Source organism: Tachyglossus aculeatus, chromosome 17 (genome assembly GCF_015852505.1).
Source record: "Tachyglossus aculeatus isolate mTacAcu1 chromosome 17, mTacAcu1.pri, whole genome shotgun sequence".
NCBI classification, from domain to species: domain Eukaryota; kingdom Metazoa; phylum Chordata; class Mammalia; order Monotremata; family Tachyglossidae; genus Tachyglossus; species Tachyglossus aculeatus.
This window is the reverse complement of record NC_052082.1, coordinates 51,262,968-51,286,039: the sequence shown is the minus strand read 5'-3', so window position 1 is coordinate 51,286,039 and position 23,072 is coordinate 51,262,968. Positions and strand designations below refer to the sequence as shown.

Sequence of the window (23,072 nt, the reverse complement as noted above, 5' to 3'; positions counted from 1 at the left end):
CATTAGGTCGAGCATGAGGACATTGTGACTCATGTGCTAGATTTTCCGGAACTCAAGTGGGGACTTCCATGAGTGGGATGGGGCTCTCAGGAGCAGGACCGCTGATCCAAGTATGAGAATGGAGAAAAAAAGGTAGGGGGTGAAGGAAAGAGTCAGAAAAAAGGAGATGGAGAGAAGCAGCTTGGCTCACTGGAAAGAGCACGGGCTTTGGAGTCAGAGGTCATGGGTTCAAATCCCGGCTCCGCCAATTGTCAGCTGTGTGACTTTGGGCAAGTCACTTCACTTCTCTGTGCCTCAGTTCCCTCATCTGTAAAATGGGGATTAAGACTGTGAGCACCCCGTGGGACAACCTGATCACCTTGTAACTCCCCAGCGCTTAGAACAGTGCTTTGCACATAGTAAGCGCTTAATAAATGCCATTAAAAAAAAAAGATAGAGACAGTGATGGAGGTAACAGTTTGAGTTTCGCTGTATTTCATAGCATGGGATTGAGGGAGATGTACAGAATAGAAAAAAATGAGGTAAATAGCACACGTGCTTGGTTTCCTGAACTGAATCTGGGAGGCAATGTCCTTTGGGCTCAGTTCGTAGAGGGGTTGATGTAAAGAATATTAGTAACTGAAGCAACAACATATTTAGCTCTTTCTATCTGCCCTTTCCCCCTTTCCCTTCCTCTCCACTAAGGCTGTGAAATACTTTGTCCAAGGCTACCAAACACCTGTGCCATCAGAGTGTGGAGCCGATGAGCCAGGAAAGGGCATGGAGATTCCCTCAGGATTTCCACTCATTCATTCATTCACACTTATTGAGTGCTTACTGTGTGCAGAGCATTGTACTAATCGCTTGAGAGAGTACAAATCAATCTGCGATCAGGCAGAAACTCCTCACCCTGGGCTTCAAGGCTGTCCATCACCTGGCCCCCTCCTACCTCACCTCCCTTCTCTCCTTCTCCAGCCCAGCCCGCACCCTCCGCTCCTCCGCCGCTAATCTCCTCACCGTACCTCGCTCTCGCCTGTCCCGCCATCGACCCCCGGCCCACGTCCTCCCCCGGGCCCGGAATGCCCTCCTCCCTCTGCCCATCCGCCAAGCTAGCTCTCTTCCTCCCTTCAAGGCCCTGCTGAGAGCTCACCTCCTCCAGGAGGCCTTCCCAGACTGAGCCCCTTCCTTCTTCTCCCCCTCGTCCCCCTCTCCATCCCCCCATCTTCCCTCCTTCCCTTCCCCACAGCACCTGTATATATGTATATATGTTTGTACATATTTATTACCCTATTTGTTTATTTATTTATTTTACTTGTACATATCTATTCTCTTTATTTTATTTTGTTAGTATGTTTGGTTTTGTTCTCTGTCTCCCCCTTTTAGACTGTGAGCCCACTGTTGGGTAGGGACTGTCTCTATATGTTCCCAATTTGTACTTCCCAAGCGCTTAGTACAGTGCTCTGCACATAGTAAGCGCTCAATAAATACGATTGATGATGACAATAAACAGACAAATTCCCTGCCGACAATGATTTTACAGTCTGGTGGGGAGACTGACATTAATGACTGCCATTTATGGGGAGGGAAGGGCCTAGAAATTGTTACCGGGGCACTTGGCCCGTAAAACCAGTGCTTGTCAGGAGAAGCACATATGTGGACTGGGTGTGTGTGTGTGTGTGCACTCACACTCATAATCACACATTCCTGCTCCCCCAAACACCCAGTACATTCACAGCGTGGCTCAGTGGAAAGAGCCCGGGCTTTGGAGTCAGAGGTCATGGGTTCGAATCCCGGCCCCGCCAATTGTCAGCTGTGTGACTTTGGGCAAGTCACTTCACTTCTCTGGGCCTCAGTGACCTCATCTGTAAAATGGGGATTAAGACTGTGAGCCCCCCCGTGGGACAACCTGATCACCTTGTAACCTCCCCAGCGCTTAGAACAGTGCTTTGCACATAGTAAGCGCTTAATAAATGCCATTATTATTATTATTATTCATCCAGAAAGACATGCCTTGGATGTCAGCCATAGTTCCTGTCCCACATGGGGCGCATAGTCTAAGTGGGAGGGAGAACAGGTATTTTAATCCGTATTTTTACAGAAAGGGAAACCGAGGTCCAGGGAAGTGAAATGACATGCCCAAGGTCACCCAGCAAACAAGGGGCAGAGACAGGACTAGAACCCAGGTTCCCTGACTCCCGGGCTTCTTCTCCCTCAAGTGGGCCAGCCACTTCTCCATTTAGAGAAGCAGCGTGACATAGCGGAAAGAGGCTGGGCTTGGGAGTCAGAGGTTGTGGGTTCTAATCCCGGCTCTGCCACTGACCAGCTGTGTGACTTTGGGAAAATCACATGACTTCTCTGGGCCTCGGCCCCCTCATCCGTAAAATGGGGATGAAGATTGCGAGCCCCCTGAGGGACAACCTGATGACCTTGTATCTACCCTAGCGTTTAGAACAGTGCTTGGCACACAGTAAGCGCTTAACAAATGCCATCATTATTAAATATTATTAAATACGAGAAGCAGCGTGGCTCAGTGGAAAGAGCACGGGCTTTGGAGTCAGAGGTCATGGGTTCAAATCCCGGCTCTGCCAGTTGTCAGCCGTGTGACTTTGGGCAAGTCACTTAACTTCCCTGGGCTTCAGTTACCTCATCTGTAAAATGGGGATGAAGGCTGTGAGCCTCTCGTGGGACAACCTGATCACCTTGTAATCCCCAGCGTTTAGAACAGTGCTTTGCACATAGTAAGCGCTTAATAAATGCTATTATTATTATTATAAATCCTGGCTCGGCTTAGTCCATTACTCCACACATTGTAAGCGCTCAATAAATACGATTGCAAGAATGAATGAATGGAGGAAGCCTCGCTAAATCCCGGCTCGGCTTGGTCCAGTGCTCCGCACATTGTAAGCGCTCAATAAATACGATTGCAAGAATGAATGAATGGAGGAAGCGTCGCTAAAGCAGCATGGCTAGAGAAGCAGCATGGCTCAGTGGAAAGAGCCCGGGCTTTGGAGTCAGAGGTCATGGGTTCAAATCCTGGCTCTGCCACTTATCAGCTGTGTGACCTTGGGCAAGTCACTTAACTTCTCTAGGCCTCAGTTCCCTCATGTGTAAATTGAGGATGAAGACTGTGAGCCCCACGTGGGCCAAACTAATCACCTTGTAAACTCCCCAGCGCTTAGATCAGTGCTTTGCACATAGTAAATGCTTAATAAATGCCATTATTATTATTATTATTATTATTATTAAATCCCGGCTCGGCTTAGTCCAGTTGTCCGCACATTGTAAGCGCTCAATAAATACGATTGCAAGAAAGAATGAATGAATGGAGGAAGCGTTGCTAAATCCCGGCTCGGCTTAGTCCAGTGCTCCGCACACTGTAAGCGCTCAATAAATACGATTGAAAGAATGAATGAATGGAGGAAGCATCGCTAAATCCCGGCTCAGCTTAGTCCAGTGCTCTGCACATTGTAAGCGCTCAATAAATACGATTGAAAGAATGAATGAATGGAGGAAGCATCGCTAAACCTTGTATCTACCCCAGCACTTAGAACAGTGCTTGGCACATAGTAAGCGCTTAACAAGTGCCATCATTATTAAATATTAAATATGAGAAGCCATCATTATTAAATATTATTAAATATGAGAAGCAGTGTGGCTCAGTGGAAAGAGCACGGGCTATGGAGTCAGAGGTCATGGGTTCAAATCCCGGCTCTGCCACTTATCAGCTGTGTGACCTTGGGCAAGTCACTTAACTTCTCTAGGCCTCAGTTCCCTCATCTGGAAAATGAGGATGAAGACTGTGAGCCCCACGTGGGACAACCTAATCACCTTGTAAACTCCCCAGCGCTTAGAACAGTGCTTTGCACATAGTAAGCGCTTAATAAATGCCATTATTATTATTATTATTATTATTATTATTATTAAATCCCGGCTCGGCTTAGTCCAGTGCTCCGCACACAGTAAGCGCTCAATAAATACGATTGCAAGAATGAATGAATGAATGGAGGAAGTGTCACTAAATCCCGCCTCGGCTTAGTCCAGTGCTCCGCACACTGTAAGCGCTCAATAAATACGATTGCAAGAATGAATGAATGGAGGAAGCGTCGCTAAACCTTGTATCTACCCCAGCGCTTAGAACAGTGCTTGGCACATAGTAAGCGCTTAACAAATGCCATCATTATTAAATATGAGAAGCAGTGTGGCTCAGTGGAAAGAGCACGGGCTTTGGAGTCAGAGGTCATGGGTTCAAATCCCGGCTCTGCCAGTTGTCAGCTGTGTGACTTTGGGCAAGTCACTTAACTTCTCTGGGCCTCAGTTCCCTCATCTGTAAAATGGGGATGAAGACTGTGAGCCCCACGTGGGAAAACCTAATCTCCTTGTAAACTCCCCAGCGCTTAGAACAGTGCTTTGCACATAGTAAGCGCTTAATAAATGCCATTATTATTATTATTATTATTATTAAATCCCAGCTCGGCTTAGTCCAGTGCTCCGCACACTGTAAGCGCTCAATAAATACGATTGAAAGACTGAATGAATGGAGGAAGCCTCGTTAAATCCCGGCTCGGCTTAATCCAGTGCTCCGCACATTGTAAGCGCTCAATAAATACGATTGCAAGAATGAATGAATGGAGGAAGCGTCGCGAAATCCCGGCTCTGTCTGTCTGTCTGTCTGTCGGCCTTTGGCTTTCTGTTGCCAACTTGTCCTTCCCAAGCGCTTAGTCCAGTGTTCTGCGCACAGTAAGCGCTCAATCAATACAATAGGATGACACGCAAATTCGTGAAGCGTTCCATATTTTTAGCTCACCTCCTCCAGGAGGCCTTCCCAGACTGAGCCCATTCCTTCCTCTACCCCTCGTCCCCCTCTCCATCCCCCCATCTTACCTCCTTCCCTTCCCCACAGCTCCTGTATTTATGTTTGCACATATGTGTTACTCTATTTATTTATGTATTTTACTTGTACATATCTATTCTATTTATTTTATTTTGTTAGTATGTTTGGTTTTGTTCTCTGTCTCCCCCTTCTAGACTGTGAGCCCACTGTTGGGTAGGGACTGTCTCTATATGTTGCCAATTTGTACTTCCCAAGCGCTTAGTACGGTGCCCTGCACACAGTAAGTGCTCAATCAATACGATTGATTGATTGATTGATTGATTGATTGGAGGGCCCCCAGCGCCCCCTGGTGGTAAATACGATTGCAAGAATGAATGAATGGAGGGAGCGCGGCGAAATCCCGGCTCTGTCTGTCTGTCTGTCGGCCTTTGGCTTTCTGTTGCCAATTTGGACTTCCCAAGCGCTTAGTCCAGTGTTCTGCACACAGTAAGCGCTCAATCAATACAATAGGATGACACGCAAATTCGTGCAGCGTTCCATATTTTTAGCTCACCTCCTCCAGGAGGCCTTCCCAGACTGAGCCCCTTCCTTCCTCTCCCCCTCGTCCCCCTCTCCATCCCCCCCATCTTACCTCCTTCCCTTCCCCACAGCACCTGTATATATGTATATATGTTTGTACAGATTTATTACTCTATTTATTTATTTTACTTGTACATATCTATTCTATTTATTTTATTTTGTTAGTATGTTTGGTTTTGTTCTCTGTCTCCCCCTTCTAGACTGTGAGCCCACTGTTGGGTAGGGACTGTATATGTTGCCAATTTGTACTTCCCAAGCGCTTAGTACGGTGCTCTGCACACAGTAAGTGCTCAATCAATACGATTGATTGATTGATCGATTGATATACGTATATGTATATATGTTTGTACATATTCATTACTCCATTTATTTATTTTGCTTGTACATATCTATTCTATTTATTTTATTTTGTTAGTATGTTTGGTTTTGTTCTCTGTCTCCCCCTTCTAGACTGTGAGCCCACTGTTGGGTAGGGACTGTATATGTTGCCAATTTGTACTTCCCAAGCGCTTAGTACGGTGCTCTGCACACAGTAAGTGCTCAATCAATACGATTGATTGATTGATCGATTGATATACGTATATGTATATATGTTTGTACATATTCATTACTCCATTTATTTATTTTGCTTGTACATATCTATTCTGTTTATTTTATTTTGTTAATATGTTTGGTTTTGTTCTCTGTCTCCCCCTTCTAGACCGTGAGCCCACTGTTGGGTAGGGACTGTCTCCATATGTTGCCCATTTGTACTTCCCAAGCGCATAGTACGGTGCTCTGCACACAGTAAGTGCTCAATAAATACGATTGATGATGATGATGATGATGATATTTATTACTCTATTTATTTATTTATTTTGCTTGTACATATCTATTCTGTTTATTTTATTTTAATTTGTTTGGTTTTGTTCTCTGTCTCCCCCTTCTAGACTGTGAGCCCACTGTTGGGTAGGGACTGTCTCTGTGTGTTGCCAATTTGTACTTCCCAAGCGCTTAGTACAGTGCTCTGCACATAGTAAGCGCTCAATCAATACGATTGATTGATTGATTGATTGATTGATTGGAGGGCCCCCAGCGCCCCCTGGTGGTAAATACGATTGCAAGAATGAATGAACGGAGGGAGCGTGGCGAAATCCCGGCTCGGTCTGTCTGTCTGTCTGTCGGCCTTTGGCTTTCTGTTGCCAACTTGGACTTCCCAAGCGCTTAGTCCAGTGTTCTGCACACAGTAAGCGCTCAATCAATACAATAGGATGACACGCAAATTCGTGAAGCGTTCCATATTTTTAGCTCACCTCCTCCAGGAGGCCTTCCCAGACTGAGCCCATTCCTTCCTCTCCCCCTCGTCCCCCTCTCCATCCCCCCATCTTACCTCCTTCCCTTCCCCACAGCTCCTGTATTTATGTTTGTACATATGTGTTACTCTATTTATTTATGTATTTTACTTGTACATATCTATTCTATTTATTTTATTTTGTTAGTATGTTTGGTTTTGTTCTCTGTCTCCCCCTTTTAGACTGTGAGCCCACTGTTGGGTAGGGACTGTCTCTATGTGTTACCGACTTGTACTTCCCAAGCGCTTAGTCCAGTGCTCTGCACACAGTAAGTGCTCAATCAATACGATTGATTGATTGATTGATTGGAGGGCCCCCAGCGCCCCCTGGTGGTAAATACGATTGCAAGAATGAATGATTGGAGGGAGCGTGGCGAAATCCCGGCTCGGTCTGTCTGTCTGTCTGTCGGCCTTTGGCTTTCTGTTGCCAACTTGGACTTCCCAAGCGCTTAGTCCAGTGCTCTGCACACAGTAAGCGCTCGATTGATTGATTGATTGATTGATTGATTGGAGGGCCCCCAGCGCCCCCTGGTGGTCCAGCCTCGGATGGCAGGCGCTTGGGCGGAAATCGCCGGGGAAGCAAAGGGACCCGGCGGTCCAGGGGCAAAGAGCAGCGTGGGGGGGTTTTCGTCGGGCATCTTCGGGCTTCGTCGGACCCCGGGGATGCCGACAAGATGGTGAAAGCCAAGGGAGCCGCCGCCAAACCGCGCCGAAGGCACAGACCCGCGGCCGGCGGCCCCACCGCCGCCGCGGCCCAAGCCTTCCTCCCCGCGGGGAAAGGCAAGGGCCGCCAGGGAGGGGAGACCCCACCTGCCCCGGAGAGGAAAGGAGAGGAGCCCCCCCTGCCCCCTCCACCCTTCGAGGGGGGCTCCTTAGATCTTGGGGGGCAGCGGGACCGCTGGGTAAAGTTTCAGAAGCGTCAAAGCCTGACTTGCGAGGGAGCGGCCAAGCTGCTCCTGGACACCTTGTAAGTACCGCCGCCCCCTCCTCCCTGCTCCTCTTGGCTCCCCTGGTTTGGGGGGGGGGAGAGATTCCCTCCTCCCCCAACCCCCTTGCATGTTGCATGCTGCATTTGTATTTGTTTAATGCACCGGAGCCGCCTAGGTAATTAATCCCGGCTCATTATTGACCTCCCTAGACTGTGAGCCCACTGTTGGGTACGGGCTGTCTCTATAGGTTGCCAACTTGGGCTTCCCAAGCACGTAGTGCAGTGCCCTGCACACAGTAAGCGCTCAATAAATACGATTGATGTTATTCTAGATTGTGAGCCCACTGTTGGGTAGGGACTGTCTCTATAGGTTGCCAACTTGGGCTTCTCAGTGCTCTGCACAAAGTAAGCGCTCAATAAATACGATTGATGTTATTCTAGACTGTGAGCCCACTGTTGGGTAGGGACTGTCTCTGTAGGTTGCCAACTTGGGCTTCCCAAGCGCGTAGTGCAGTGCTCTGCACACAGTAAGCGCTCAGTAAATACGATTGATGTTATTCTAGACTGTGAGCCCACTGTTGGGTAGGGACTGTCTCTGTAGGTTGCCAACTTGGGCTTCCCAAGCGCGTAGTGCAGTGCCCTGCACACAGTAAGCGCTCAATAAATACGATTGATGTTATTCTAGACTGTGAGCCCACTGTTGGGTAGGGACTGTCTCTGTAGGTTGCCAACTTGGGCTTCCCAAGCGCGTAGTGCAGTGCCCTGCACACAGTAAGCGCCCAATAAATACAATTGATGTTATTCTAGACTGTGAGCCCACTGTTGGGTAGGGACTGTCTCTGTAGGTTGCCAACTTGGGCTTCCCAAGCGCGTAGTGCAGTGCCCTGCACACAGTAAGCGCCCAGTAAATACGATTGATGTTATTCTAGACTGTGAGCCCACTGTTGGGTAGGGACTGTCTCTGTAGGTTGCCAACTTGGGCTTCCCAAGCGCGTAGTGCAGTGCTCTGCACACAGTAATCGCCCAGTAAATACGATTGATGTTATTCTAGACTGTGAGCCCACTGTTGGGTAGGGACTGTCTCTGTAGGTTGCCAACTTGGGCTTCCCAAGCGCGTAGTGCAGTGCTCTGCACACAGTAATCGCCCAGTAAATACGATTGATGTTATTCTAGACTGTGAGCCCACTGTTGGGTAGGGACTGTCTCTGTAGGTTGCCAACTTGGGCTTCCCAAGCGCGTAGTGCAGTGCCCTGCACACAGTAAGCGCCCAATAAATACGATTGATGTTATTCTAGACTGTGAGCCCACTGTTGGGTAGGGACTGTCTCTGTAGGTTGCCAACTTGGGCTTCCCAAGCGCGTAGTGCAGTGCCCTGCACACAGTAAGCGCCCAATAAATACAATTGATGTTATTCTAGACTGTGAGCCCACTGTTGGGTAGGGACTGTCTCTGTAGGTTGCCAACTTGGGCTTCCCAAGCGCGTAGTGCAGTGCCCTGCACACAGTAAGCGCCCAGTAAATACGATTGATGTTATTCTAGACTGTGAGCCCACTGTTGGGTAGGGACTGTCTCTGTAGGTTGCCAACTTGGGCTTCCCAAGCGCGTAGTGCAGTGCTCTGCACACAGTAATCGCCCAGTAAATACGATTGATGTTATTCTAGACTGTGAGCCCACTGTTGGGTAGGGACTGTCTCTGTAGGTTGCCAACTTGGGCTTCCCAAGCGCGTAGTGCAGTGCTCTGCACACAGTAATCGCCCAGTAAATACGATTGATGTTATTCTAGACTGTGAGCCCACTGTTGGGTAGGGACTGTCTCTGTAGGTTGCCAACTTGGGCTTCCCAAGCGCGTAGTGCAGTGCCCTGCACACAGTAAGCGCCCAATAAATACGATTGATGTTATTCTAGACTGTGAGCCCACTGTTGGGTAGGGACTGTCTCTGTAGGTTGCCAACTTGGGCTTCCCAAGCGCGTAGTGCAGTGCCCTGCACACAGTAAGCGCCCAATAAATACGATTGATGTTATTCTAGACTGTGAGCCCACTGTTGGGTAGGGACTGTCTCTGTAGGTTGCCAACTTGGGCTTCCCAAGCGCGTAGTGCAGTGCTCTGCACACAGTAAGCGCTCAATAAATGCGATTGATGTTATTCTAGACTGTGAGCCCACTATTGGGTAGGGACTGTCTCTGTAGGTTGCCAACTTGGGCTTCCCAAGCGCGTAGTGCAGTGCCCTGCACACAGTAAGCGCCCAATAAATACGATTGATGTTATTCTAGACTGTGAGCCCACTGTTGGGTAGGGACTGTCTCTATAGGTTGCCAACTTGGGCTTCCCAAGCACGTAGTGCAGTGCTCTGCACACAGTAAGCGCCCAATAAATACGATTGATGTTATTCTAGACTGTGAGCCCACTGTTGGGTAGGGACTGTCTCTGTAGGTTGCCAACTTGGGCTTCCCAAGCGCGTAGTGCAGTGCTCTGCACACAGTAAGCGCTCAATAAATGCAATTGATGTTATTCTAGACTGTGAGCCCACTGTTGGGTAGGGACTGTCTCTGTAGGTTGCCAACTTGGGCTTCGCAGTGCTCTGCACACAGTAAGCGCTCAATAAATACGATTGATGTTATTCTAGACTGTGAGCCCACTGTTGGGTAGGGACTGTCTCTATAGGTTGCCAACCTGTGCTTCCCAAGCGCTTAGTACACAGTAAGCGCTCAGTAAGCGCTCAATAAATACGATTGATTGATTGATATTATTCTAGACTGTGAGCCCACTGTTGGGAGTGAGCCCACTGTTGGGTAGGGACTGTCTCTATAGGTTGGCAACTTGTGCTTCCCAAGCGCTTAGTGCAGTGCTCTGTACACAGTAAGTGCTCAATAAATACGATTGATTGATTGATGTTATTCTAGACTGTGAGCCCACTGTTGGGTAGGGACTGTCTCTATAGGTTGCCAACTTGTACTTCCCAAGCGCTTAGTACAGTGCTGTGCACACAGTAAGCGCTCAATAAATACGATTGATATTATTCTAGACTGTGAGCCCAGTGTTGGGAGTGAGCCCACTGTTGGGTAGGGACTGTCTCTATATGTTGCCAACTTGTACTTCTAACTGTGTGCTCTGCACATAGTAAGCGCTCAATAAATACGATTGATTGATTGATTGATTGATCCCGCCATCCATTCGATAGCGGGTATCTTTTGGAATAGGGGTTTTCGTTTCGGCTGGGTAGGTAACACCGTCTGGGAGGGGGCACGTTCTCGCATTTGATCGCCTGATTGCATTTGCTCGATTTCTGTCTCTCGGCAACGCCTCGGCCTACTTTGAATGTGGAGGTCTAGATCAGAGTCGGGTGCCGCTTCTCCCACCTAAGACTTGGTGTACCATTCCTTGAGTTTTAACAGCGTGTAACAGGTAAGACTGAGCACCTCGCTGGGTTTCGGCGAACCAGTTAGAAAATCCGTGACCCCATGGTCCTGGAATCTTGTTAATATTCCCTAAATATCATCATTAGCTTGGGCTTTATATTTTGGGGAAGCAGCATGACCTAGGATTCCAAAGGACCTGGGTTCTCATCCCGGCTCCACCGCTTGTCTGCAGTGTGACTTTGGACAAGTCATTTAACGTCCCTGTGCCGCAGTTCCCTCGTCTGTAAAATGGGGATAAAGACTGTGAGCTCCATTTGGGACAGGGACTGTGTCCAGCCGCACGTTCTCGCATTTGATCGCCTGGTTGCGTTTGCTCGATTTCTGTCTCTCGGCAACGCCTCGGCCTACTTTGAATGTGGAGGTCTAGATCAGAGTCGGGTGCCACTTCTCCCACCTAAGCCTTGGTGTACCATTCCTTGAGTTTTAACGGTGTGTAACAGGTAAGACTGAGCACCTCGCTGGGTTTCATCGAACTAGTTAGAAAATCCGTGATCCCATGGTCCTGGAATCTTGTTAATATTCCCTAAATATAATCATTAGCTTGGGCTTTATATTTTGGGGAAGCAGCATGACCTAGGAGGCCGAAGGACCTGGGTTCTCATCCCGGCTCCACTGCTTGTCTGCAGTGTGACTTTGGACAAGTCACTTAAATTCCCGTGCCGCAGTTCCCTCATCTGTAAAATGGGGATAAAGACTGTGAGCCCCATTTGGGACAGGGACTGTGTCCAGCCTGATTAGCTTGTATCTACCTCAGCGCTTGGAACAGTGCTTGACACATAGTAAGCACATAACAAGCAGCAGCACGTCCTAATGGATAGAGCTGGGTGCCCAAGCTCAGAAGGACATCATCATCATCAATCGTATTTATTGAGCGCTTACTGTGTGCAGAACACTGTACTAAGCGCTTGGGAAGTACAAGTTGGCAACATCAGGCATCAGAACGACCTGGGCTCAAATCCTGTCTATGCCACTTGCTCTGGGACCTTGGGGAAAGTCTCTTTACTTTTCTGCACCTCAGTCCCCTCTTTTGTTAAATGGGGATTAAGACCGTGAGCCCCATTGGTGATGTGGACTGTGTCCAACCTGATTACTTTGTATGTACCCCAGCGGTTAAAACAGTGCCCGGCACATAGGAAGCACTTAACAAATACCATAAAAAAATGCTATCATTATTACCTGTTTCAGGCTTTATCGTGCATATGAGTTACCCGAATTCCAAGGACATTGAGTAAATTTGCCTCAAACCATTGCCATTTTATAGGCAGGAACTTAGTGAATGGAGTTATCATTTTTTCATTACCCCCCTACAGTTGGCCATCCAATATCAAACCCTTTCACTCTAGAGTTTCTTTCCTTTCAGCCATCAAGAGGCCTCAAAATAAAGCTCACAAAAGCACAGTTCATGTGGTGCCCCAAATTCAAGCTCTAGGTTGGGAAATAAAGCCAATGAGTTCGAGTCATTGCTCCAAGAGAAAACAGTAGAATAGATGATAACGGGATGACTCAGACCTCAGAGGAGTTGGGGTTCTACAAGGACATGCCATGGACTCTCTGGAAGATGGGGGACTCCTAATGAGGATCCCTCACCCAGGGGAACAGAGATGATTTTCACCACTCTAAGTATTCATATGAATATGAGTTGTGAAGTTGCCTGCTTAAGGAGCTGCAAAAGCTATGGGCTGTGAGTCTGTATCATGGCTTCCGTCCTTGGGTTTCCCTGAGGCTGTAGCAACAGAAGTTTTATTCTGGAACAGCATTGTTTAGCCGCCCTCCTCATCCCTTCCATAGCTTCCATCCAATGCTGCAACCAATATGTATTAAGTGTGGTGAATCTCTCCCGGCCCAATCTGAGGAATATAAAAGATATATGGGGATGGGGTAGGGGCCACGGGTCTAACCTTGGTCAACATGCCCCTCCCCTACCTGTGTAAAACACTGGGAAAAAGTACAAGGATGAAAATTAGACAAGGTATATCTGGCCTTCAAGGGGTTCACAACCGAAGAATGATTGGAGAGTTGGCAATAGACACACAAGGAAAGTTGAATCAAACACAAGAATACGTAGCGTAGGAATTATTTTCACGCCCCTCACCATCTGAGCAAGGCTGTTTAGCGTCTGGTAGTCTCAAGAACGTCAACTCCAGGTTCTAAAACTTGAGCTGATTTCAAGCTGCCGCTTTGTCCCTCCCTGTCAGAGGAATGATGTCTGCAAGAAGTCTTCTGTGCCATCAGGCATTTGTCAGCATCTTCTTTTTCTGGGCTTTGGCCCCCTGTTTGGTGTTAAAAATAACCCAGAGGCAACAACAGGGTGGAAATACCTGAGCTTGGCCTTGCTTCCACTCTACACTGGTTTTTAATAGCAAACTATCAGGAAGAGTTGTTGGGGGAGTTACAGAAAGTGAGGGAGCCCCCAAGCCCCCTTGAAGACAGAGGGAAATGTGTCAGCAGCAGCTGCTTGCATTAGGGTAAGTGCCAGACTTTTGACATATACTTTAGTCTGGTAGTTCTTCATATTTCTCGCGGCTCCACTACCACATCCGCACCCTGCACCCCCATTCCTCTAGCTCAGGAAGGGAGTATTATTTTGGCAGGTGGGCCGACAGTGAAAAGCCAGGGGCAGGGAAGTGGGGGATTCAGACCAAGGATGTGTAGCCAGTCCTGCCTATGCTTGCTTCGAGCCGATCACAGATACACATTTTAACCTTGGCCCATCTCCTCTGTTCTCAAAGCCTGTTGGGAGGTTCATTCAATTAATCAATCAATCAGTAGTATTTATTGAGTGCTTGCTGTTTACTGAATACTGTACTAAGCGCTTGGTAGAGCACAATACAGCTGAATTTATTTTATTTTGTTAGTATGCTTGGTTTTGTTCTCTGTCTCCCCCTTTTAGACTGTGAGCCCACTGTTGGGTAGGGACTGTCTCTATATGTTGCCAATTTGTACTTCCCAAGGGCTTAGTACAGTGCTCTGCACATAGTAAGCGCTCAATAAATACAATTGATGATGATGATGAATTAGCGGTCATGATCTCTGCCCGTATGGAGCTTCCAGTGTACTTGGAGCTATTCTCTTTCCTGTTCATTCAGAAGCCTTTGCAAGACCTCTTTTTAGACCTACCATTTCCTGATGTAAAAAATGTTGGGTGAGAACACCTAGTACTTGCCTATTCCCATCCAAAAATAGCTTGTGGGGAGCAAAGCCCATTGCCCGTAGTGTACAAGGTCCCACGTCCAGCCAGATTGCATACCACCTTGCTGTTTGGGGTGATTTTGCTGGTGAAAGGTCCCACTGTGGGGACTAGGATTTTTGTTTGGCCCAACTGCCTCCCTAGATCTGGGTAACTGAAGGGTCTAAACACTTTTACTATCCTCACCCCAGACAGGAGGAATTTATTAGGCCTTCAAGGCCATCAACAAGTAACACCCATCCGAAGAGAATTTACATCCCTATTACCTATCTATGCAAGGCCATAGGGCACAAGAATTTACATCCCCATTACCTATCTATGCAAAGCGTGGAAACGAACAAAGATAATTTGTAACATCCTGCCGGTCCCAATTCCTGAAATTTCCAAATGCCCCATTCCCATGTTGCTGTAACTCAATAAAAGACACAGTGATATTGGGATCGGGGCTGCTTGTCACTCGTACCTCTCCAGGGAGGTGAACGGGCAAGTAGCCACTTTCCTTCTTTACTGCTCTATCTGAACTCATGTCTCCGAGTCATTTTTCCTATCTGCATCACCACCCTGGGTTCACTTTCCTTATTTACTGCTCTATCTGAACTCATGTCTCCGAGTCATTTTTCCTAGCTGCATCACCACCCTGGGTTCAAGAACCCTGCGGCCGATTTACACCGAGTTAACCTATTTTGCACCCTACTTGTCGATAACACTTACCTACTTCCCTTCCCCACATCACCTGTATATATGTATATATGTTTGTACCTATTTATTACTCTATTTATTTTACTTGTACATATCTATTCTATTTATTTTATTTTGTTAGTATGTTTGGTTTTGTTGTCCGTCTCCCCCTTCTAGACTGTGAGCCCTCTGTTGGGTAGGGACTGTCTCTATATGTTGCCAAGTGCTTAGTACAGTGCTCTGCACACAGTAAGCGCTCAATAAATACGATTGATTGATTGATTAGGCAGATTCGGGGCCCACAACATGCACCCTCTTTTGAGACCGGCTTGGGCTGTGTTCTTCTGAAAGTGACACCCTGTCGACAGCAGCTTAGGCTGGAAAATAAATCTGGGCCTGTCTTTGAGCTGTCCCTTCTTTTGTGACTCCAGGTACAGTAACTTTCCACTGCGGAACTGTAAGCGTTACTCCAGGCAGCCTCCTTAAAGGCCTCCCTCCTGCCCCACCTTCACGTGCATATCTCCAGGCCATACAAAACAGGTTTTATTTTCAGATGTGACTGTGGGGAACGAAAAAAAAATCCCCGGATTTGCGGCCCCCCACCAGTGGAGAAAAACCTTCAGAGGGAACTAGGAAATTTAATTAACAAGAGACTCTTTCTTTGGCATCTTTGTGTCAGGCACAGCATGAAACAAGTGGGAGGGCAGGGCCCGGTTGTGCTCCGTTGCCATGGTGAAGCAGGGGACAGGAGGTACAGAGTAACGTGGCTTGGGAAGGGGCTAGGGAGGAACTGCTAAGGAAAGTCTCGAATATTTTGAACTAATTAAGCCCCAATTTCCTTTTCCAGCCCCCCGCTTTTGAAATGGAAGCAGGAGAATAACCCCGCTCAGGCCACAGGAACATCTTTCTAGAAGGGAAGAAGGGGGTGGATTTGGTTCAGAGGTGGGGATGTTTTAGGAAATCTCAGAACGGCTCTCCCAGGGAAGCTGTTGTTCAACGGATCAGGGCTCCGACCATCTTCTCCACCACCCCCGAAGACGGTGATACCTGTAGTCTGGAGCCGAGCAGTTCCACCCTGCTCAGTAAAAAACGATTTATCACATAGGAGAACAGCCGGATTGCAGGTTTTTTTGTGTGGTGTTTTTTTCTTAAAGTGGCAGATCATCCGCAAACCGCCCTATCTTATCTGTGTGAGACTCACTGCAGCCCTAAAAATGCAACTAAGGGTCTTGACACACCCTCTCCTGCCCTCCAGGAAACAAACAGCCCTCAAAATCTTTAATGTTTCAGAAGTAATTTGCCAAGCTAGCTCTCTTCCTCCCTTCAAGGCCCTGCTGAGAGCTCACCTCCTCCGGGAGGCCTTCCCAGACTGAGCCCCTTCCTTCCTCTCCTCCTTGTCCCCCTCTCCATCCCCCCATCTTACCTCCTTCCCTTCCCCACAGAACCTGTATATATGTATATATGTTTGTACATATTTATTACTCTATTTATTTATTTATTTATTTAACTTGTACATATCTATCCTATTTATTTTATTTTGTTAGTATGTTTGGTTTTGTTCTCTGTCTCCCCCTTTTAGACTGTGAGCCCGCTGTTGGGTAGGGACTGTCTCTAGATGTTGCCAATTTGTACTTCCCAAGCGCTTACTACAGTGCTCTGCACATAGTAAGCGCTCAATAAATGCGATTGATGATGATGATGATGATGAGTTAGCATTTACCGTATCCTTAAGAGGGTAACATGTTGTTGCTTCAAAGATGGCCTGATGAAGCATCCCTGGACTGGCGTGCTTCTCTTTTAAAGGTTAGATTCCTGGACTTGCCTGGGCTTGTTACTCTAGCCTCTCCAAGGAGATTTTTACCCCCCTGAGGTTACAGTGTGATAGAGTTTTGAAATTATAATTAGCTCACTAATATGTAAAATCTGACTGCTTTTAGATGTATCCACCTTTCATCCATTTTCTGCCTTTTGCTCCATCCAGTGAATACCAAGGTCTGGTGAAACACACAGGAGGTTGCCACTGTGGAGCAGTTCGTTTTGAAGTCTGGGCTGCCGCGGATTTGCAGGTCTTTGACTGCAAGTGAGTGCTTATTCCCCAATCCCACTTGTTGTCAGTGTTTCAACACAATGTTCATATGTGTCTACCCTTTTACTCCTACGGTCCAGTTGCTGTGAGCAGAGCCTGGGATTGTTTACTATAATGCTGACATCAGTTAGGGTCAGGAGCAAAGTAAGAAACCTGTCCAATCTGATTGACACAGCAGGGGTAATTCCTCTATTGGTAATCTGGCCACAAATCAGGTTAAAATCCCACTGCCGATAAAATCCCCATGGAATCTTTAACATAAGAAGTATCTATGTTATGGAGTTAGAGAATATGGATGGAGAAAAGGTGGGTCAGGGTCTTCATGATATACAGAAAATAATGATTCCTTTAAGACTCCAGTTTCAGCTTGAAGCCATCCCTTGTTGTGGTTATCAGTGTTGGATGAGAAGCAAATGCATTTGGGTTAAATTGAGACCCCTACCTGCTTTCCTCCTGGATGACTGTGTATAAATAATGCTAGCACACAGAGTTGTTTTTTCACAGGATGCATCTATTTTCCTAGGAATGATGAGTCTTAATATGTACGATAAAAATTGGATTCTGCTGTCCCCAGAGCTGGGGGGTATTTTTTCAGAGCCTCATGCTGCTTTGCTCCCTGGATTGGGTGCTGTGGCACCATAAGATTTGAACTTTCATCTCCATATTGTGGGAAAATAGAACACTTGCTCACATACACACGCACACGCACATGAAGAATTACAGGTACATAGTCCATCTGCTAAAATTTTTCTACACCGATGATTCTGAAGAGCAGTAAATATTTTAGAATGGCTCCTAAAATGTATCAAGGTAGGCATTTTAACAAGCCCAGGCAACTCAGGAGTTGGTTAGCTGAATTTTGAATCTTTTCTCTCCTTATGTAGCTGCAGCATTTGCAGAAAGAAACAGAACAGACACTTCATTGTCCCAGCTTCTCGCTTCAAGCTGCTAAAGGTTAGTGCTCAGGAGCACAAAAGACTGTGTGTGAGCATAATCACTTCATCTTTTTCATTTCCCTTGGTTCCTGTATAGAACTGGGGTTGCCTCCAAGTATTTTTTCCATTCCTTCCTATCTGTGGACTCTATTTTCTCCTTTTCCAGGATGCTCTTCTCTCTCACCCTCTCCTTTTTATCTGGTATTTAGATATCAGTCTCCTTCCTCTAGTCCCCAGGCCCTCTGAATTGACTTACTATACTTTATTGTACCTGTCTTCCTTTTCTCTGTTCCTACATTCCATTAACATGTCTGTATCACTTCTGTCTGCTATCTTCCAGTATTTGTGTCAGTGGTCTTTGATGTCACCCTTAATGTAATCACTTTTGTAGTTAAGGGGCCCAATTTTCTAGAGCCTTAGGCCCTCTGGGAGTAGTATTTATTCTTCTAGACTACTAGGAGACCTTGTAGTGTATCCCGACCCCCCATAATGTGTAGACATTGTAGCAAAGATCTAGCTGTTACCTGTCTAAAATAATTAGTACCCCAGAGTGCCTAATTTAGTATCCAGGCTCTAGATTTGGGCTCCAAATTGGTACCATTATTGTTTTCTTTAACGACGTTTACATTGAAAGAATCAAGTATGGTAATCCTTTCCTGATGTAACAAAATCCTAGACATGGAAGAGACCTCAATAAAAAGTTTGGTTAGCCACCTTATTTATGTCTAAGCCATCCCAGTTAGATGGAAATCAATTTTGTTTTAAAAGCTCTGCAAGCCCCTTGGTTCTTCCAGTCATCTTTTCCAGATAGGCTCTCCTAGTCTTCCGTTGCGGTATGTAATCTCCTCGGTAGGGCAATCTACTTTCCATCCAACCAGTGCTCTCCCTGCTGTTGCATCCCATTTCCTTTTAGCATCTCCCCGGTGGAATTGGAGAACTAGTTTGCATCCCTCCTGAAGTCACCCGTTCTGTTCTTGAAAGTGGTTCTTAAATTCCCTTACTCTTGTCCTTTCTAGATGAAACCACTGCAACATCTTTAGCCTCTCCTTTGTGACCCTCTTTCCATTCCCTTAATCCTCTTTGTGGCTCATCTCTGGACTCAAGTTTTTCCACATCTCCCTTTTGAAGATGAGAGTTGCACCCATTCCTCCGGGGTGAGTGGTGTGATTGCCTCTTTGGTAGCCCAGGGACTACCACTGGGAATGGGGGCAGCCCCCCAAGTAGTAGCAGGTTAAAGCTACATCTGACTAGCCATACCCAGTGTAGTAATTCAGAAAGAGAGAACCCCCCTAAAATAGTGTACCCTGACTGTTCCTGAAGTGGCTAGCTATTTGAGGAAAAAAGGATCATTACTTGATTGTCCACATCCAGGAGGCACTGGGAGACTGCTGGAAGCCCCTCCCACCCAAAAGTGGGGAAATCATCTGAAGTCTTAGAAGCAAAGTCCCATGCAATATCTAATTATGAGCTCTTAAAGTTGCCATTTTGGGATTTCTTTCTTCTCTTTGCCTTCTGGTCTGTTGCTACACATCTGGCGAACACTGCCAACACTGTGGGATACTATTCTCCCCGCAAGCCCCAAACCACTGGGAGAGAGTACACTCATCTCAAGGGAACAATCACTGGTCTGCTCCTAGAAATAGGAGGAGCAGCCCATCCTGTCTCTGTCAGCTCATCAGTACCATCCAGTTGTTTCCAGGACTTGCAGTGAAGCCAGGCACAGAGTCTTTTGTCTGCCACCTTGGCAGTTCTGGAATTTCAGCTTTCTTTCAGGTATGATAGGCACCTGAGAGCAAGGAATTAAGATAAAAAATGGAATTACTAAACCCAGCAAGACCTTCCCAGTGCATCAGTTATTTCATTGCCAAAGCTGATCCTTTTTCCCAGAGGTACTACCTTGTTTCCTATAATCCTGTTTTCCCTCCTGTTCGACCGTGAGCCCCATGTAGGAGAGGGACCGATTCTGGCTTGATTAACTTGTGTCTACCCCAGTGCTTAGAATAAGCATAATATGAGCTTAACAGATACAGTGAAAAAAAAAAAAAGAATTTAGGCTAGGTCTTCCCTTGGCGCCTCAAGGCCTGGCATTGTGAACACTGCCCGGCCTACTTCAAGGAGGAACTCTAACTCTGCCTACCTCAGCAGATCCTGACTCAAAGCTGCTTTGGAAGCCAAATTTGAATGATGGGTATGGCAGGTAGGGTTTTTTTTTTTTAAAGTGTATTCTCTTGATCCTCTTGCAACATATATTATGTTTTATAATAATGCTACTTTGAACTTCTATGAGGTCTTTTACCCAGGGATTTCAAAGCAATTAATTTACCCGGTGGGAAGTATATTCCCATTTTACACAGAACCAGTGACCAAGAGTGAAAGTGATTTGGCCAGTGACAGGGATGGATCTGAGCAGAATTGGAGCTAAGCCTGGCTGGGCTGGAGGATTGGGGCAGTTGGGTAGATGATCAGGAGGCAGAACTGCTCTGGAGCTGGCCAGGGGGCAGATCCAGGCCGGAGCAGTGCGGAGAGGCCAGCAGCTTCACGGGGCCTTCCTGACTCAAGAGCAGCACTGTCCTCCCACTCCGGGCTGCTCCGATTCCTTGCACTCCTCCAGTCCATCCCAGAGTGGGGCTTCTGGCCCTGCCACCTACCCTGTTTGGGTGAGAAGAGGTGACTGTTTGGTGATCCATCCATACTCCCGCTAATGATGCTGAGAGAAGGAGAGAGAGCCCCAAACCAGGAGCCCCTGGTGCAAAAAGGACCTAGTTGAACCTCTGGATTTCCAGTCTAGGCCCTGAAAAGACTTAAATATAACCCAAGATCTACTGTGCTCCTTCCATTCTTGATCTGAGTCCATTCACGAACCTCCTGCATTTGATGGGCTCGGCTGGCTCTTGGGTAAGGGCAGGGCAGGTGCGGTCATAGTTCGGATGCTTCTTTATCATAATACTCAACGTTCTCTACCGAAGAGAACCCTGTCTGTAACAAGCAGTAAGTAGATTGATTTGACTCGTGTGTGGTATTTGGTAGAAAAAAAATATATTTAAAAAGAAGACGTATTTGCTTCTGTTTCTGTTTAGGGAGCCGAGAACATAACCACGTACACGTTCAATACACACAAAGCCCAGCATACGTTCTGTAAGAGCTGTGGAGTCCAGAGTTTTTACACACCTCGTTCCAATCCTGATGGCTACGGTACGTAAAGAGAACTGGTATGAATTCAGATCGGGGAGGGGCTGAGTAAGAAGCATCACTGGGTTGTAAAACCCTAAGCAGCCTCAAAAGATAGAGGTCGAATGAACAAAACCATTTATTCTGCCAGTTAAACATCCTGAAGTTAATTTCAAAGAATCCCAGGAAACCCTTAAATTTACATAATAGCTCATAATATTTTTCAAATTTTCATTCCAGAATCCTCACAACATCTGGGATGCAGGTGAATGATGAGCTTAATTGGGGGAAAATGAGGCAGCAAAGCTGCGTAGCCAGAGAGAGACCCCCAAACTCTTAGTGGTTTTTTTTCCCTGAGCTCCCTTGCCCCTCATGAATTCCTGCTTCCAGGAACCTGAGGTCAGGCCTACTTTAGGCCTAAAACTGACTTCTGGGATACTGACGACAAAACATCTGGCTCTGATGTCTGTAAGGCTTGTCATTAAGCCTGCAGCGAATGGTTCAATAGCATTTACAGACAACACTTTGTAGAGAGGGCACTAAATGAGTTTGGAATATTGTGGGGTTTTGTAACCTGTAAGTTACTCGACGGACTAGAACATTATTTCCGTAATAGCGATGCAGCCTTACCTGCAAGTTCTTATTTAATGGACTTTGTGGTTACCCAGTGGCTCAGGAGTTCCTAGTTGTTCCCTGGATGGCTTGGTGCAGCCCCAGAACCCTGAGATCTCACGCCTCCTCCTATCTGATTCCTTGGATCTTGCTATGGCTGCCCCTCAGCAGTCCTCTCCCCCGACTTCGGCCCAGCCTGGGCCCGTCTCCCCTCCGTGCATGCCAGGAAGGACCAGGGCAGATGGAGCAGAGTTGGGGGTTCCTCTGCCTGCCTCACTCAATGTTTGTTCAGTCAGGGGATGGCCAGGACGGCCATCGAGAAGTGCAGTAACCCTGGGGAACGTGGCTATGGGGAGCAACTCTGGGGTTCAAAGCTGCCTTGGGACGCTCAGGACAAAGAGGTAACGACAGTGGAAAGAAGGTTTATCTGCAATCCTTAACCCTCACTGTCCTCTCTCCCCCAGCAATCAAGGGTTGGTCATAAACTAAGGCCCCACCCGGATTCAGGGCTAGGGACCAGCGGTTACATCTACTGAATGCTGGCAGTCTAGTAGGAGGTGTCCTGGTCTTTGAGAAGAATGTGGGAAAGCTCTCCACAGAAGGAAACTTTAAACTGAAAAAGCTCTTCCTAAGGGGTTGCAGCAAGCTCCAAGTTCCATGTTAATTTGCCACCTCAACTCTCCAGTGAATGAGGCAGAACCGCTGGCCCCTTGAACACCGGGAGATCCTCAGCCTGGCAGCAGTAGCCAGCAGCCTGGAAAGGAAGTTGCACAGTAAAGTAAGGAAGGCAGATGTGTGCAGCCCATTAACCCGCAAGGACTATCTGCTCTTTGCAGCCCTGGGGACTGTCTCTGTGTGATTTCAACCTTCTCCCTCCTCCCCCAGGGATAGCACCCCACTGCCTGGATGAGGGGACTGTGCGCAGTGTCGTCTTGGAAGAGTTCAACGGGAATGAATGGGAAAAGGCAATGATGGACCACAAGACCATCCAGAGCATGTCAGCAGAATGAGGTCATCTTGGTCTTCCCTCAGACCAACCAGTCACTTTGTAAATTAGAGCAGGGGCAGTTAAACTTCGCTCAACCAAGGGGAACCAAGGCCTGCACCTAATGTGCCTAAGGCAGAACAGTTTGAGGCTGTTCCCTCTTTAAAACAGAGGTGCAGCCTGAGGCTCTCAAACCCAGGATCCAGTGTCTCCATCTTGGTCTGACAGGCCTCAGAATTCCCCGGGCCCTTTGCCCCTTAATTCTCAACTCCAATGCCTGTCTTCTCTTTTTCACCCAACTTTTTGTGTGAGATTTTGGAAAAATAAACCTCCTTAGTGTTTGTTTTTTAAGAGAAA

The 23,072-nt window shown here is 47.1% G+C and overlaps 1 protein-coding gene across 1 annotated transcript; it reads left to right on the top strand.

Annotated features, from left to right (window-relative positions):
- Positions 1–7,274: 7,274 nt before the first annotated feature.
- On the top strand, positions 7,275–23,072 carry CENPV (centromere protein V). Its single transcript, XM_038759857.1, has 5 exons — positions 7,275–7,686; positions 16,911–17,009; positions 17,900–17,969; positions 21,028–21,142; positions 22,616–23,072. Exons 1-5 carry the CDS (start codon positions 7,394–7,396, stop codon positions 22,738–22,740), a joined length of 702 nt encoding a protein of 233 aa, XP_038615785.1. The 5' UTR covers positions 7,275–7,393; the 3' UTR covers positions 22,741–23,072.